Source organism: Scaptodrosophila lebanonensis, unplaced genomic scaffold (assembly GCF_003285725.1).
Source record: "Scaptodrosophila lebanonensis strain 11010-0011.00,11010-0021.00 unplaced genomic scaffold, SlebRS2 tig00000053-arrow-pilon, whole genome shotgun sequence".
NCBI classification, from domain to species: domain Eukaryota; kingdom Metazoa; phylum Arthropoda; class Insecta; order Diptera; family Drosophilidae; genus Scaptodrosophila; species Scaptodrosophila lebanonensis.
In genome coordinates this window covers 4,853,465-4,866,653 of record NW_022060548.1, presented here as the reverse complement: position 1 = coordinate 4,866,653, position 13,189 = coordinate 4,853,465, and the positions used below count along the sequence as shown (strand labels likewise).

The following is a 13,189-nucleotide window of genomic DNA, read 5'->3' as shown; positions in this document are numbered from 1 at the left end:
TTTGTTTAGAATGCGCTTAGACCGACGGGCCAAGTGGCCGCTGCTTGCTACGTTGTGTTGTCATTGTAGTTGTAGTTGTTGTAGTTGTTGGCTGGCTTCGAAGCACTTCACTTAATTTACCAAGCCCAGCTGAGTTCTAGTTTCCTGCCACCACTGGCATTGTTGTTGGTGTTGTCGCTGTCTGGCAGTTCGTGCTGTGTTGGCAGCTTTTCACAAATCGATTAAATTTAATTTGTTTTCTTTTGCTAACTTCCGTGCCAGTCCATTCTCATCCTTCTCTTCTCCTCTCTTCCCGCTCCATCTTAGGCATTACACTATGCGCGTTTTTTTCCATTCTTTCCCCGCACCTTTTTTTCAGTTGCTGTTTTCCGTTTGGCACTAAGTTTTCACCAGTAATTTCATAATGAGTTGACTTTATGCTAGCATCCAACAACTGAGGAATGGAAGAATTTGTTTTCGTTCTTGACTTAAATAGTGAAGACGAAAAGAAACGCTAAAAATATGTAATGAAATGCCGGAAATAATCAAAGATGACGGCCTCCGGGGGCAGCGAAAAACAAAATATGTAAAGTAGTTTAGTCGTTTAACATTATAAATTATTTTGACTAAATAAGTAATTTTGGCTCACAAGCATAAAGATAATCAATGTATACCAATTGGAATATTCTTCAATGCAATTCAGTAATTTGATGCTAAATACTTAAGTCGAATTCGAGCTCGTGATTTCAAACTCAATTGCATATTTGTTTGTCTTCTTGTTATTTTAAATTTATTAAAAAATATATGTACAAAAAACGCTGAATTTAACACAACATGGAAAACTGCTTATAACTTCCTTGATAATTGAAGTATTGCATAGAATTGCAAATGTTAAATCGATGTTTGAAAAATTATTCATGGAATATGTCAATTGACTTTTCATAGTAATACTTGTAGATTGCATATTTGTTTGTCTTCTTGTTATTTTAAATTTATTAAAAAAATACATATATGTACAAAAAACGCTGAATTAAACCTTTAACACAACATGGAAAAATGCTTATAACTTCCTTGATAATTGAAGTATTGGAATAACATGGATAGAAATGCAAATGTTAAAGGAAAAAGTCAAACTAAAGCATATTCCACTTCTTCTTGCATCTATTAAATGAATAACATTATGAATTTTCTGTGTATTTCTAGCAGCTTTATTACATTTGCTGCGATGCTTTTCCATTTAGTTTTGGTTTTCAACATGGCAACACATTTGATGTTTCTTTTGTTTGCTCATTTAATAGAGAATTTTTAATGCTTCTGGTCTTTTTGTTTTATTCCGCTGAAGCGGCGGACGAAAAAAGCGAAAGTCGCACACGGAGCGTCGTTCAACGTCGCCGACTCTTGAAATCGTTTTGAGGGATTTGTTTCATACTCGTAGCACGACCATAGCTTTCGGCTATTTTTTCTGTTGTTTTGGGAACGCCATTTTTATTCTTCCGTAAGCTGTTGGGCACTTCTTGCGATGTTTTGTCGCTTGCTGGCATTTCTACCTACAATTAAAATGCTAGCCGTTGAAGTATACAAAAATAATTGTCGCAGGGAACACGACAAGAAATAAAAACAATAATAACGATCATTCAACAACATTCAACATAATCATTATTATAATGATTTCCGTTCCTGGGCGAAAATAAATTACAATTTTGTCATGACTCAAATGTGACCTCTGATTTGATGAAGGCGATGACAGCAAAAAAGGAACTGAAACACAATAACCATTTCAAAAATAATAAAAAAATATAATACTGGTTTTGTTGTTGTTAAAATATTGTTATTCATTAGAAAAGCTATTTGTTAAAAGGTTGCTTAAGTGCACTTTGTTTCAATATTAAGAACTTGAATATAGCGCAACTGAACTTAGAGGCGAGATCTCCTCTGAACTGCAGTCTAATAACTCAAAACAATTCAAAATGTTTTCATGTCAATATTTTACGCGTTCCAAATTAATAATTTTATCTCCTTCATAGCCGTCTATGTAAGAGTTAGCCCGCCATGTACAATATTCGAGCGGGTGTTCCAGAAGGTACTGTAGAAATGTAAATTATTAGTCATATAGTCCTGATGGTGGCCTCAAACGAGCATGAGCTGTGGCTGAGGCTCTGGGACATAGGCGTCAGCAGAGACAACACGTGCGATTCGGGTCGACCAATCACTATAACTTGGGGGTTATCCAGCGCTTTCTATGATAGTTCCGGCTGTGAAATGGCTCGATTTGTCTTCTTTTCTCTACGTAAAATTATTATCGTCCAACCTTGGCATAAGTGAGCCATAGATTCCTGAAGGTATTTTGAAACACAACACGAAAAAAATTCATATTTTGTATTCTATTCGTATTAACATGTAATGTTAAAAGAATATAAATTATTTCAATACATTACTGCCGTCCCTAATTTCGTTGACATTTTCAATTGAATTTACCGTTCAATTAAGTTAGTTTCTATGGCAATCCTATTTTTCTATTAATAACGATAGCTATTCGTGATGTATATTATATTTTGTCTACAATTCAGTACCAAGAAGCATATAGCATCAGATTATTGTAAATTTATAAACTGCCAACACATGCAGGACTCACAAAGTATTAACAAGACGGAGATCAAGTCACTCATTAGCTTTCAGGCGCCTCGTAGCTTAAACAGAAGGAGCAAAGAAAATGTCGCCAGCAGGAGTTTCGTGAAAATAGGGGTGGGCGGTTATTTTTTGCACAGCAAATTAAACGAAACTTTACTTTATATATGTACTTGTATATAGCTTTCCTTTTTTGTGTCACGATGTTTTTGCACGCCACACACGCGACACGCAAGAACGGTGTCTGACATGTGTGACAAAATGTCAAAAAAAGAATGCAAAAAAGTGGAAAACAAATGAAAATAAAATTCAAAAAGGTGGCGCAAAATTTTAACAGAAATATTTAAACGTTGCCTGCGCTTTCGGCGCGTGTGCGTTTATTTTGGCCGATATGTGTGCTGTCGTTTTAATGGCAAACATTCCAGCCCCGATGTGCAAAAACTGTGGCAAAAAGACGATGCACCTGCAACGTGTGGCAAGAGCATGGATCTCTGGTAAAGTGGCTGCTCGCTTTATATGCAACGCGCAGCTTCGATGGCGAAATCTGCGATAAAATGCTGAAATTTCCCTATTTTTGTCATTACAGCCAGCTACGACTACATTTAAAGCGAGTATCTGTAGTCTTTGTTGCAGTGCTTAGCGTTGTTGTTGTTTTGTTGCTGCTGCTGTGTTTTTGCTGCACTTTTGGATGTGGCCTTGCAGAAAATGTTGCCTTGTCGTGCCATTAACGCCAACAGCATAACAAACTTAATACGATCTTTAAAACAGGAAGAGAGATACGGTCGAAGAAATGAAGCGAAAGCGCTCTTATGTTCAAATAGATAGATAGATAGAAAGACCTATCTCATTGTTTTTCAACTACTTAGCATTAAATATATTTGACTCTACAGTCTCAACTGAAGGATCTACATTGCCAAAAAGTCAAAGGTATTTCGGCTTATTTGAAGATGTTTGAAGGCAATTAATGACTTCAGAAGACTAGCCACTACTCTAAGCTAAACCAAAATAATTGCGCTCGTTTCGAATAAATACAACATCAATATAAAAAATATATATAATATTATTCAAAAACAAATTATATGAAATCAAAAGTTATCATATCTGACAATTTATTTATAAAAAAATATTATAAAATATAAAGTAAAATTTAAATTATTTCTTTTTAACAATTTAATGAAAATATTTTATTTTTGGAAATTTAATGCTATGTTTTTATTAAAAAAAAAAATAGATTTCCCTCAACTTTGTTTGCATTCTCATATATTTTAAATTTGAAGCTCAAATACGCTTTCTTATAAACGCCAGGGATTATTTATTATGCGTGCGATGCGGGCATAACGCGGAAAGACAAAAGCTTTGCAGCAAATTGAATGGAAGTCCTTTTTAATTTCGACACGCTCTTAAAGTTCTGGTCCTGCACGTGAAGCCGCGCAGCAAATTGCCCGAAATGAAGTTGCCTTCAGGCGATGCCAACAACAAGAACGACGACGACGACGCCAATGTCGCGTGCTATGAAATTAAGTTGCAAGCTGCAGGATTTGCTTTCAAGTTGCCCCAAACACACAGGCGCGCACACACGCTCACACTCACACACACATACAAACATAGACAGACACACTGGAGAGGCGTGTGAGGGGGGGTGGTAGCTGGAAGGGGAAAAGCACGATGAGTCCGCTGTTTACACGCGTTGCTGTCGTTACTCGCAGCTCGACGCTTCCGTCCGCTGCACTTTTGGCCGGATAATGTCAACCTAATGCAGGCAGCTTTGCTTCTCTGTTCTCGGTCCTAATGTTTTGTCTCGCTATACGTATTGGATCTGTGTCATGTGTTTTTAAACCTGCCCACTGCAACTCCTTGAAACTCTTTAAGTAAAATGGCCAGTAAAGTGTATAGAAATATCCTGTACTTTAAGGTTTTTGCAAAATGTGCTGATTTTTCATTTCGGTAATAACTTAGGCATATATTAATTCATTTAATAGAACCGAGCAAGTATACCTATTATACATTATTTTATACAATTCTTAGGCCAGCTGGCTTATTACTATTATATAAATTCCAATTCTCTAATATAGATTTTTTACAGTACATGGATAAATTATTGGAATCGTTTGTAAGTCGTTGTCTCAGCTTAACAGTCTGATGTCTGATTGCTGTCTCTCAGTTATCTGTTATTTTGTATTGGGCTTAGAATTTTTGAAGAACCGTTAAACAACACATCATTCCCACTTACAAGTTCCCAGATCGCATTAGAAAACTTTGTTATTTAAAAAGATTATTCGCAAATAATTAGAAAAAACGGGTGTTTATAAACTGAATATTAGTCCGCCTCTAATCACCGTTTTTAACAAGCAGCTAGGCTGTTTTAAAAATAATTTTAACTTAAAAGGAACTCCATAAACTTAAAGTAATTTCATACAACCCGTTCATATATAACTTCAACTATTTTAATTCTTCATCATAAATTTTATAATTCAAGTTTTAAATCTAAAGCAAATCCATTCAGATATTGCACACATTTGTTATTCTAATAAAACAGCAATATAATTATTATTAGCTCATTAGCATTGGCATAAATTATGGCCCACAATTTTCTTCAATTTTCTTGTCACGATGATTCATGATTATAATGTTATAGTATCCATGAGTACGCTTATAAAAGCATTGCATGACTCGGAAAGCAAACAAACGGATTTGGACAGCAGCAATAATACATACAAGAAATAATATCGCGGAACAATAACAACAAGGAGGTCGTATAAAATGATTAGATTGCAAGTGAAAATTATTTTATGGCCTCTTATAATTTTGTGTGTGTTTTCATTTGGCGTGCAAATTGAAAACATAAATTCCAATGAGACTGCAGCTTTTGTGGATTTTTTGCGCTCGCAGCAACTGCGGCATGCGCTGGTGGTGCGCTCCGGTGGCGGCAACAGCGCTACTCTAGTTCGGAGCTATAGCGAATTATTGGCCAATTATCACGTGCAATTCTTCAATTTAAATGGCAGTGTGAAATTTGAGGAACTCTTCTACTATGGGGCGCCACGAACGGGTATATTTATGGGATACTTTCCAAGTGACGAGCATAAAAAGCGTGTTTACAATGCTGCCTCAACTGGTGGATTTTTTAACGACACGCAGGCTTGGTTTATTCTCAAGACAGGAATCGAAAGCTCAATTACAGACGACCAATTAATTGAGCAGGAATTGGGCGACTATAATATTAACATCAATGCAGATATTACAGTGGCTATGCAACGACAGGGCAAGTGAGTGGAAGAACATCATTAAAAGTTTACAACAAAATTCAATTGGTATATGATAGGTGTTGTTAGGTACAAATATTTAGATTCTTTAAATCATTTATTTATTATTTATATGTGAACTTTTAGCACCAGCTGGCTGCTCTATGATGTATACAAGATAAATCACAGACAGCAGACTCCACTGCGCGTCAACTACAAAGGAGAGTGGTCCTTGAAACACGGCTACAAGTTGCTGGACACTTTCAAGAGCAGCTGGATCCGGAGGCGTAGGAATATGGAAAATATAACACTACGCACCAGTACAGCGGTATATATTTGAATTCAGTTTAATCAATCTATTCAGTGGCTATCATTTATAGTTACTGGAGAAGCCAGTGGAATTAGAGAATATGGCATATCTGGCCAATGATAAGGACCTCATGCAACTGGATCCTATGCAACGGAAAACTTATCAGCTGCTGCGGAACATGGAGCGGCTCTACAATGTTAGGCATGTTTTTGATCTAATTTTATTTTTAACAAAATTACTAAAAACAAAATCGGGCAAAAAAATATAAGTTAGTTAAGGGTCTAAAGTAGAAATATTTATTTTCTTAAAAGTATAATTTCATGACAAAGATTTTTATTTAGCGCGCTTTTTTAAGGATTGTAAATTTCTCTTGAACTTACAGCTTGTTCATACGCTTCACCGATAATTGGGGGGAATTGCTTCCCAATGGCAGCTGGTATGGAGTTATGCACGATCTGATAGTCCATAAAGCCGACTTTGCTTTATGTCCTATGCGCTTTGTGCCAAATCGGCAGCGCTATATACAATACTCACCCGAGTTGCACACGCAGTTGTAAGTATTGAAGTAAATAAGATTTAAAATATTTAATGCAAAAGTTATAGTAGCAGAAGCTAACCAAATGCCTTTCTCATCCGCAATTAAGTACAATCTATAAAGAAAGCGCACCTATTCTATCCATTGAGAGCTCACAAAAAGCAGGATTCTAAAGTGTGGAGTTCAAGCAAATAATCTTTCATTAGTTATTAATATATTTTAATTATTTGACTAAGGCTACCTTAGCATGCACATACAATGAATACAATGCGAATGACGAACTATTAATTTTATTTTCCATCAGCATTCACTTTCTGTTTCGTCATCCACGCCGCAACAATATTCGCAACATCTTCTTCGAGCCACTGAGTGTGACGGTCTGGTATTGTGTGCTCGGCCTTATCCTTTGTAGCATGTTGTTGCTGCTCCTTCATGTGCATCAGGAGCGACGACTGCAGCCCGCAAAGTCGTCACAGAACCACCTCGAAGTGCGCATCGCTTTCGCCTGGTTCACAATTCTGGAGACCTATCTGCAGCAAGGACCAGCCACGGAGCTCTTTCAGCTGATATCCACTCGGCTGCTCATTTGTGCCAGCTGCATTTTTAGCTTCATGATCATGCAGTTCTATGGAGCCTTTATTGTAGGATCCATGCTCTCTGATAGTCCGCGTAGCATTGTTTCGCTGCAAACTCTTTACGCGAGTAGCTTGGACATTGGCATGGAGAATGTTTCGTACAATTTCGTGCTCTTCACTAATACCTCAAATCGGTTGGTGAGGGATGTCTATACTAAGAAAATTTGTCATGCGCCTGCCAAGAATATTCTGAACATAAGTGAGGGAGCGGATAGAATACATGCCGGTGGTTTCGCCTTTCATGCCTCCATAGATCGCATGTATCGATTGCTCATTGGATTGCTGGACGAACAGGAGTTTTGTCAGCTACAGGAGATCATGTTCAATGCGCCATATACCTCTGCCTCTGCACTGCAGAAGAGTTCGCCGTGGAGGGAACATTTGGCCCATGCTGTGCTGCTCTTGCGGGAGACAGGACTGATGCAATACAACGACAAGTTGTGGACTGTGCCCAAGCCCGACTGCTCTCTAATCAAAGCGACACAAGTTGAGGTGGATCTGGAGCACTTCGCGCCGGCACTTTTTGCCCTTTTGCTGGCCATGATGGGCAGTGGACTCGTATTTCTTGTAGAGCTGCTGTTCTCATGGGCGACATCATACCAGCGCCAGAGGCACGGACATTAGAGATGCGCGTGAAAGTTGTCGGCATCAGAGAGTTATATATTTCAATTCGTAGCTTCTAAATTCACGAGACTCAAATTAATTAGTAACTATTTAGTACAGAATTGTCTAGTCGTGGCACACATAACACTTGAGTAAACAATAATAATAATAAAAACAAGTTAAAATATATTATATAAATAAATACCTTGTGAGCTACTCTATTCTTGGTTTCAAATAATAAACTCTTCAACCCATTCGACCCCAACTTCTTCCCTGTAGAATTAAAATTTTTTGTATCATTCTATTCTTTTTGTATTGGTCTAAGAAATTTCAAATTAATTGTTTATTCAGTGTATTAATAGTTGTTTAATTTATGTTAGGAGTGTATCTTAAGAAACTATCTTAAGAATGAAAATAATTCAAACACCTTTGAGTTATTAGCGTGACTTGCTTAACCGAGAAAATTATCACGCACTCAGCACTACTACAAGTATAGTGGCCACTTAGTTCCCATACTTACAAAGCTGGGACAGATTGGTGGCCCATGTTTTAATAATCAGTTGGCGCATGTCGCTAATTTGCTTTGTCCTGCCAAGTTGGCGAAACTTGGACTTCCAGCTTGCATTTCCATCTCCCATAGCGTGTGCGAAAATGTGTCGCTTCAAATGTTGCTGCATATTTTATAAGAGTCAAACATTTTTAATAATCTCGAGTGTTGTAGGTTGGATGGACATGAAATGCTGCTGGCCATTGCAAAAATTAAAAATTCCATTAAACTGCAAACACTTGCATGTCCTTTTTGCTCCCCATTCCCCTAGTCGGAGTCCTGGGCAGCTGAACAGCTAAACAGCTGTTTGGATATCATCATAGTGTACAGAACTTTTAATTCACACTTAATTATGAAGTAACCATGATATGTGCTTATACTTTTTTCTTAAAAGTAAAGAAAAGCAATGAAGCAAAGGTAGAAAGTGACAATATAAATATTTTAAGATTTTAAATGAAATATAGTATATTCTAAATCTAAATCAAATGGCTGTATTTTTGCGATAGGAGATCATGAAAGGTCTTTACACAAAATACATAAATAAATTCAAATATTTAAATAATCCAAATTGAATATTTCACTTAAATAATAGAAAAAATGTGAACATCTTTCTATATACTATTCATTTTTCAAAGAACTATAAGCTTCAATTTGTATATCTGCTTATATTACAAGTATATACTATTCCTCTTCATGTAAAACTTGACTCATTTCTACTCATGGGGTAATGCTTATTTATTCCATATGCATATCGTCATTGTCTCCCATCTTCAGTGCATTGTCAATCAGCTGCATTGCCTTGAAACGTATACTCTCTTCTACTTAAGCATTACTGCACATTACTGCACAACTGTTGGCAATCACATGGCTGGAAATAATAAAAAACTGCAAATTGTTGCAATAATCAAGAATTTAATTGCAAAATAATCACATTAAAATGCAATTGAGCGCACAGCGTTCTGCGTACTCCGTGCACGCATAAAACTTTATGATTATGCCCAGTCCATGCATGCAATACCAGATGCACTCACACACACACACTCACACACACTCAATTGCACACACACACACACTTCGAGGAGACGTTTGTAATGTGCATGGCATAACCTTCAATTAAGTTGTCATAATATGTGCAGACATTTTGACATAGAGAACGAGCTGACAGGCAAACGTTGTGGCAATGCGTGGGATTGCGTTGGTTTCTCGAATCAGCTAAGCCAGAAGCGGCTGGAAGCAATTTGAACTCATTATAGGGAAAAAGTTGCAGCTTGAGACGCAACCAATTCCATTGCAATTAGATAGGAAACGAATGCACGTTCTCAACGACACACAATCAAATTAATTGAACATTTCTAGTCAAAGCTGAATACTAGAGTTTTGCAAAGCTCATAAAAGTCATCATTATTTCCAGCGTGTTTATCAAAGTCAATTTCTATTGAAGTATCATTCATATGCACCATTTATCCCAAATGGAATGATTGCATATTTAGGTTTCCACACAGAGCGAGCGAATACGAGTACCAGGGCGTATACTTAATAAGCGAGACATCAAAGCTGATATCTAATAGAACAATAATGTAAAGAATTATGAATGGTTTATATACACTTGTTTATACACCAACTATTTTACTAACAAATGTTGTAATTTTAGTTTCAATTTGTAGACAATTTCTGTAATAAATTTATATAAATATTAGTAGTAATGGGACATATACTTGTAGTAGTAGTACGCAGGCCCCTTTAATGTGACAAGAAAACTCGATCTTTCTGCACAAAATAACAAAGTTTCTATATTTTGATAAAGTTAACTGCCTCTTAGTAATAAGTAATGAAATCTAATCACAGAATCAGAAATATTTCAACAAGTAATGTGAGTCTATTGGTAATGTTTTTTAAATGTATATTAAACATGTTTTTTTGTTTTTTCATTTTTATTTAAAATTTGTTATTTATAATATCTCCTTCAGATCTTTTTCACTCTAATCGGGATCTTGAAAGACATTTGACTACGAGTTATAGAATAGATTGCACCAATTCAGATCATCTTGGAAATGTTATGTTACCTTTAATGCAATTAAATTATTTTGTAGCTTTAAATGGCTTATTATTATATTTTATTTATTTCAACAATTATATTTCAATTACCAACCTATAAATTTGCAAGAAAAAAGTATGTTCAAAGTGTATATTCTAACAAGATCCAAGGTATACCAATTACATGTGTACATTATTTATTTATTATTTATTTAGTGTCGTTAAAATGTACACTACAAACAAATATTTAAGTGAATAAACATATCTTGAAATAAGTGTACTAGTAATATTTTTTATCCGCTAAAAACAGTTATTTAATTTGACATTTCACCTCGAGCCGATTAGAACTAATTAACGAATAGTTAGGCATCTCCTAATTTTATAATTCTTTCTGGAAATAATGTGTTAATTATAATTCAATGTCAATTTATCTACGAAATAAAAACTAAACCAATTGTTCGTGCTATTCTATTTATGCTGCGAGCTATTTCTGCATTTATGCAATGTCGAGGACAAGCGAATCATTTTCAGTGCTGTTGCTCATTTTCCTTATTATTTTGGCAATTGCAAACACACACACACACACACACTCATATACAGCTAGAGCGAGAGAGAGACATTGTATATAAATATATATATATATTTACCATATTTAGTGGCGAGCAGGCTTGTTTCTGGACTTGAACCTCGCTTCCATGCTCATGTCAAATTATGCAAATTTACAACATGATTAGGCTCGTTTAGTTGAGCGGCGTGCTCGGACGGTTTTGTGTTTGTTTTGCAATTCAAATGAATCTGCTTCGGCTCTGCAATCGGGAGCTACGCACCAATTTCTCTACGCCCCGATCCGTCCACCCCTGTGTTGCATACGACGCCACTTGTTTCGGCATGTTTGTTGTGAAAAGTCGATGTGTGTGTATATATATACTTGTATATATATATTTATCTGTGTCCAACTCACTTTGCTTGTATAAGTTCGTGCAATTTGTTCGATGGCCTCTCTGGCTGTCGTTGCTTTAGCTATGGCTATGGCTATAACCAGAGTATCAATTGTTGGCCTTTATTTATGCGCTTCTCTTGACTTCGTTGTTCTTGTTGTTGGCTGTATTTGTATCTGTATCTGGGCTGCGTATTTTATTGCTTATGGTTATAGTTTGGCCACCGTTGTGCTGCTCAGAATGAATTTATATTGTTTTTGAAGTGTTTAAATGCCTGTCCCACGTCTGCAAACAGAAGTTGCTGAGACATTCCAATATGCCTCCAGCTGGCTTAAGGCACTTTATGGAAAAATGATTGTTTTGTGGTGAGAGAAAATGAACTAGCCGTAATGTAGTGGCATTTCAATTATTATAAACAATAGTACTAGTATTATGATAATTTATAGACACTTGAAAGCATTTCCAACCCTTTTTATGTTAATTTGATTTAACTATTTTCCTTTTTAATAGTCCACCTAACTTTAAATGTTCTTCGTATAATTCAATGCAGCTTCAATCTGCGCTCTTAACACTCTATATTTCTTAAACACTCTATATTTTAATGAAGCATGATACTTTGGTAGTTCTCTGAATAATTTCGATGGCTTGGTACATGGATTCCGCATCGCTGCTCAAACAATTTACAATATCTTGTAACATTTAAGGTAGATGCTAACATTTTGTATCGAATGTGTAGATCTTCAAAGTATGCCGTTCAAGTTCTAAAATACTTGTTCAAGAACTGCCTGTTAAAATAAAAGTTTGCCCAAAAATGTTAATTTAAAAGCATGCTTGGCGAATTTTTTAGTTTAATTATTGTTGAAGCATTTCTCCTGGCTCGCTCCCCTCGCTTCTGCACCTTTCCGAGCGCCTTTCTCTTCTATTTAAGCAAACAAGATATTAAATGCCTTTGCCTGTCGCTTAAGTAAAGAGTGGAATGGCAACACAGCAAAAGCACAGAAATCACAGTGCAAAGCGAAAGCGAAACATGACGCAAGTTACGGTAAAAACCGAAGAAAAAAAAAGTACAGCAAAGCAGAAAGTAACAGAATAGTAGAGGAAATAAAATAGCGCACAGATTGCGAACGAGGAAAGCAAAGTTGTGCAAGGGCGAAAAAAACTATAATTTCCTAAAGGACTTAATTATTTTATAATAAGTACATAACATAAACGGAGCACAAGCGCGAAGCCGTGCACAGCACTGGGCAATAGAAGAAGGGGAGGGAGGAGAAAGGACTAGCCCGTCAGCGATGTCGGCGCAGGAAGCCGCGTGAATGCAGTTCGCAAAAGTTGCAAAAGTTTTTAAGCAGCAAGCGAAATCGGACAGGCAGCCGGCATAAATTGTGAAAATATTACAGATTGTTGTTGTTGTTATTGTTGTTGCTTGTGCCCTGCATGCTGCCCATTTCCTCGTGCCACTTCCACAACTTACATGCGTCCTTGAGGGAGGCGCCTATAAGTTTAGCTGCGTGTTTCTCGCTTAAATGAATTTATGGTTGAATGAGTTTCTGCAATTAATATTGATTTGCAAATGATGGTGTTGTTGTTACTCCTATTGTTAACGAAACTTCCGTTTGATGGTAATTAGCAAAGACCACATACTATAAGCTGCCCTGATCGCATTACTTATTGAAAAATATGTGCAGTTCCGGTTTCGAAACAATTCTGCAAACTCAAGCGTTCACTGGAAACGAAACACATC

At 36.4% G+C, this 13,189-nt stretch overlaps 1 protein-coding gene across 1 annotated transcript; it reads left to right on the top strand.

Annotated features, from left to right (window-relative positions):
* The first annotated feature begins 5,364 nt into the window (after positions 1-5,364).
* Positions 5,365-11,967, top strand: LOC115623838 (ionotropic receptor 75a). Its single transcript, XM_030518379.1, has 7 exons — positions 5,365-5,870; positions 5,994-6,174; positions 6,227-6,357; positions 6,539-6,709; positions 6,996-7,914; positions 10,877-10,966; positions 11,959-11,967. The coding sequence occupies exons 1-7, from the start codon at positions 5,365-5,367 to the stop codon at positions 11,965-11,967; spliced, it is 2,007 nt and encodes a 668-aa protein (XP_030374239.1).
* The last annotated feature ends 1,222 nt before the right edge of the window (positions 11,968-13,189 follow it).

What these genes read in the sequence shown, in the direction of transcription:
- LOC115623838 (XM_030518379.1), top strand. Translation starts at nt 5,365, where the DNA reads ATGATTAGATTGCAAGTGAAAATTATTTTATGGCCTCTTATAATTTTG. An exon ending in GCTATGCAACGACAGGGCAA is followed by an intron (nt 5,871 to 5,993) that starts GTGAGTGGAAGA and finishes GTGAACTTTTAG; the next exon opens with CACCAGCTGGCTGCTCTATG. An exon ending in GAGCGGCTCTACAATGTTAG is followed by an intron (nt 6,358 to 6,538) that starts GCATGTTTTTGA and finishes TTGAACTTACAG; the next exon opens with CTTGTTCATACGCTTCACCG.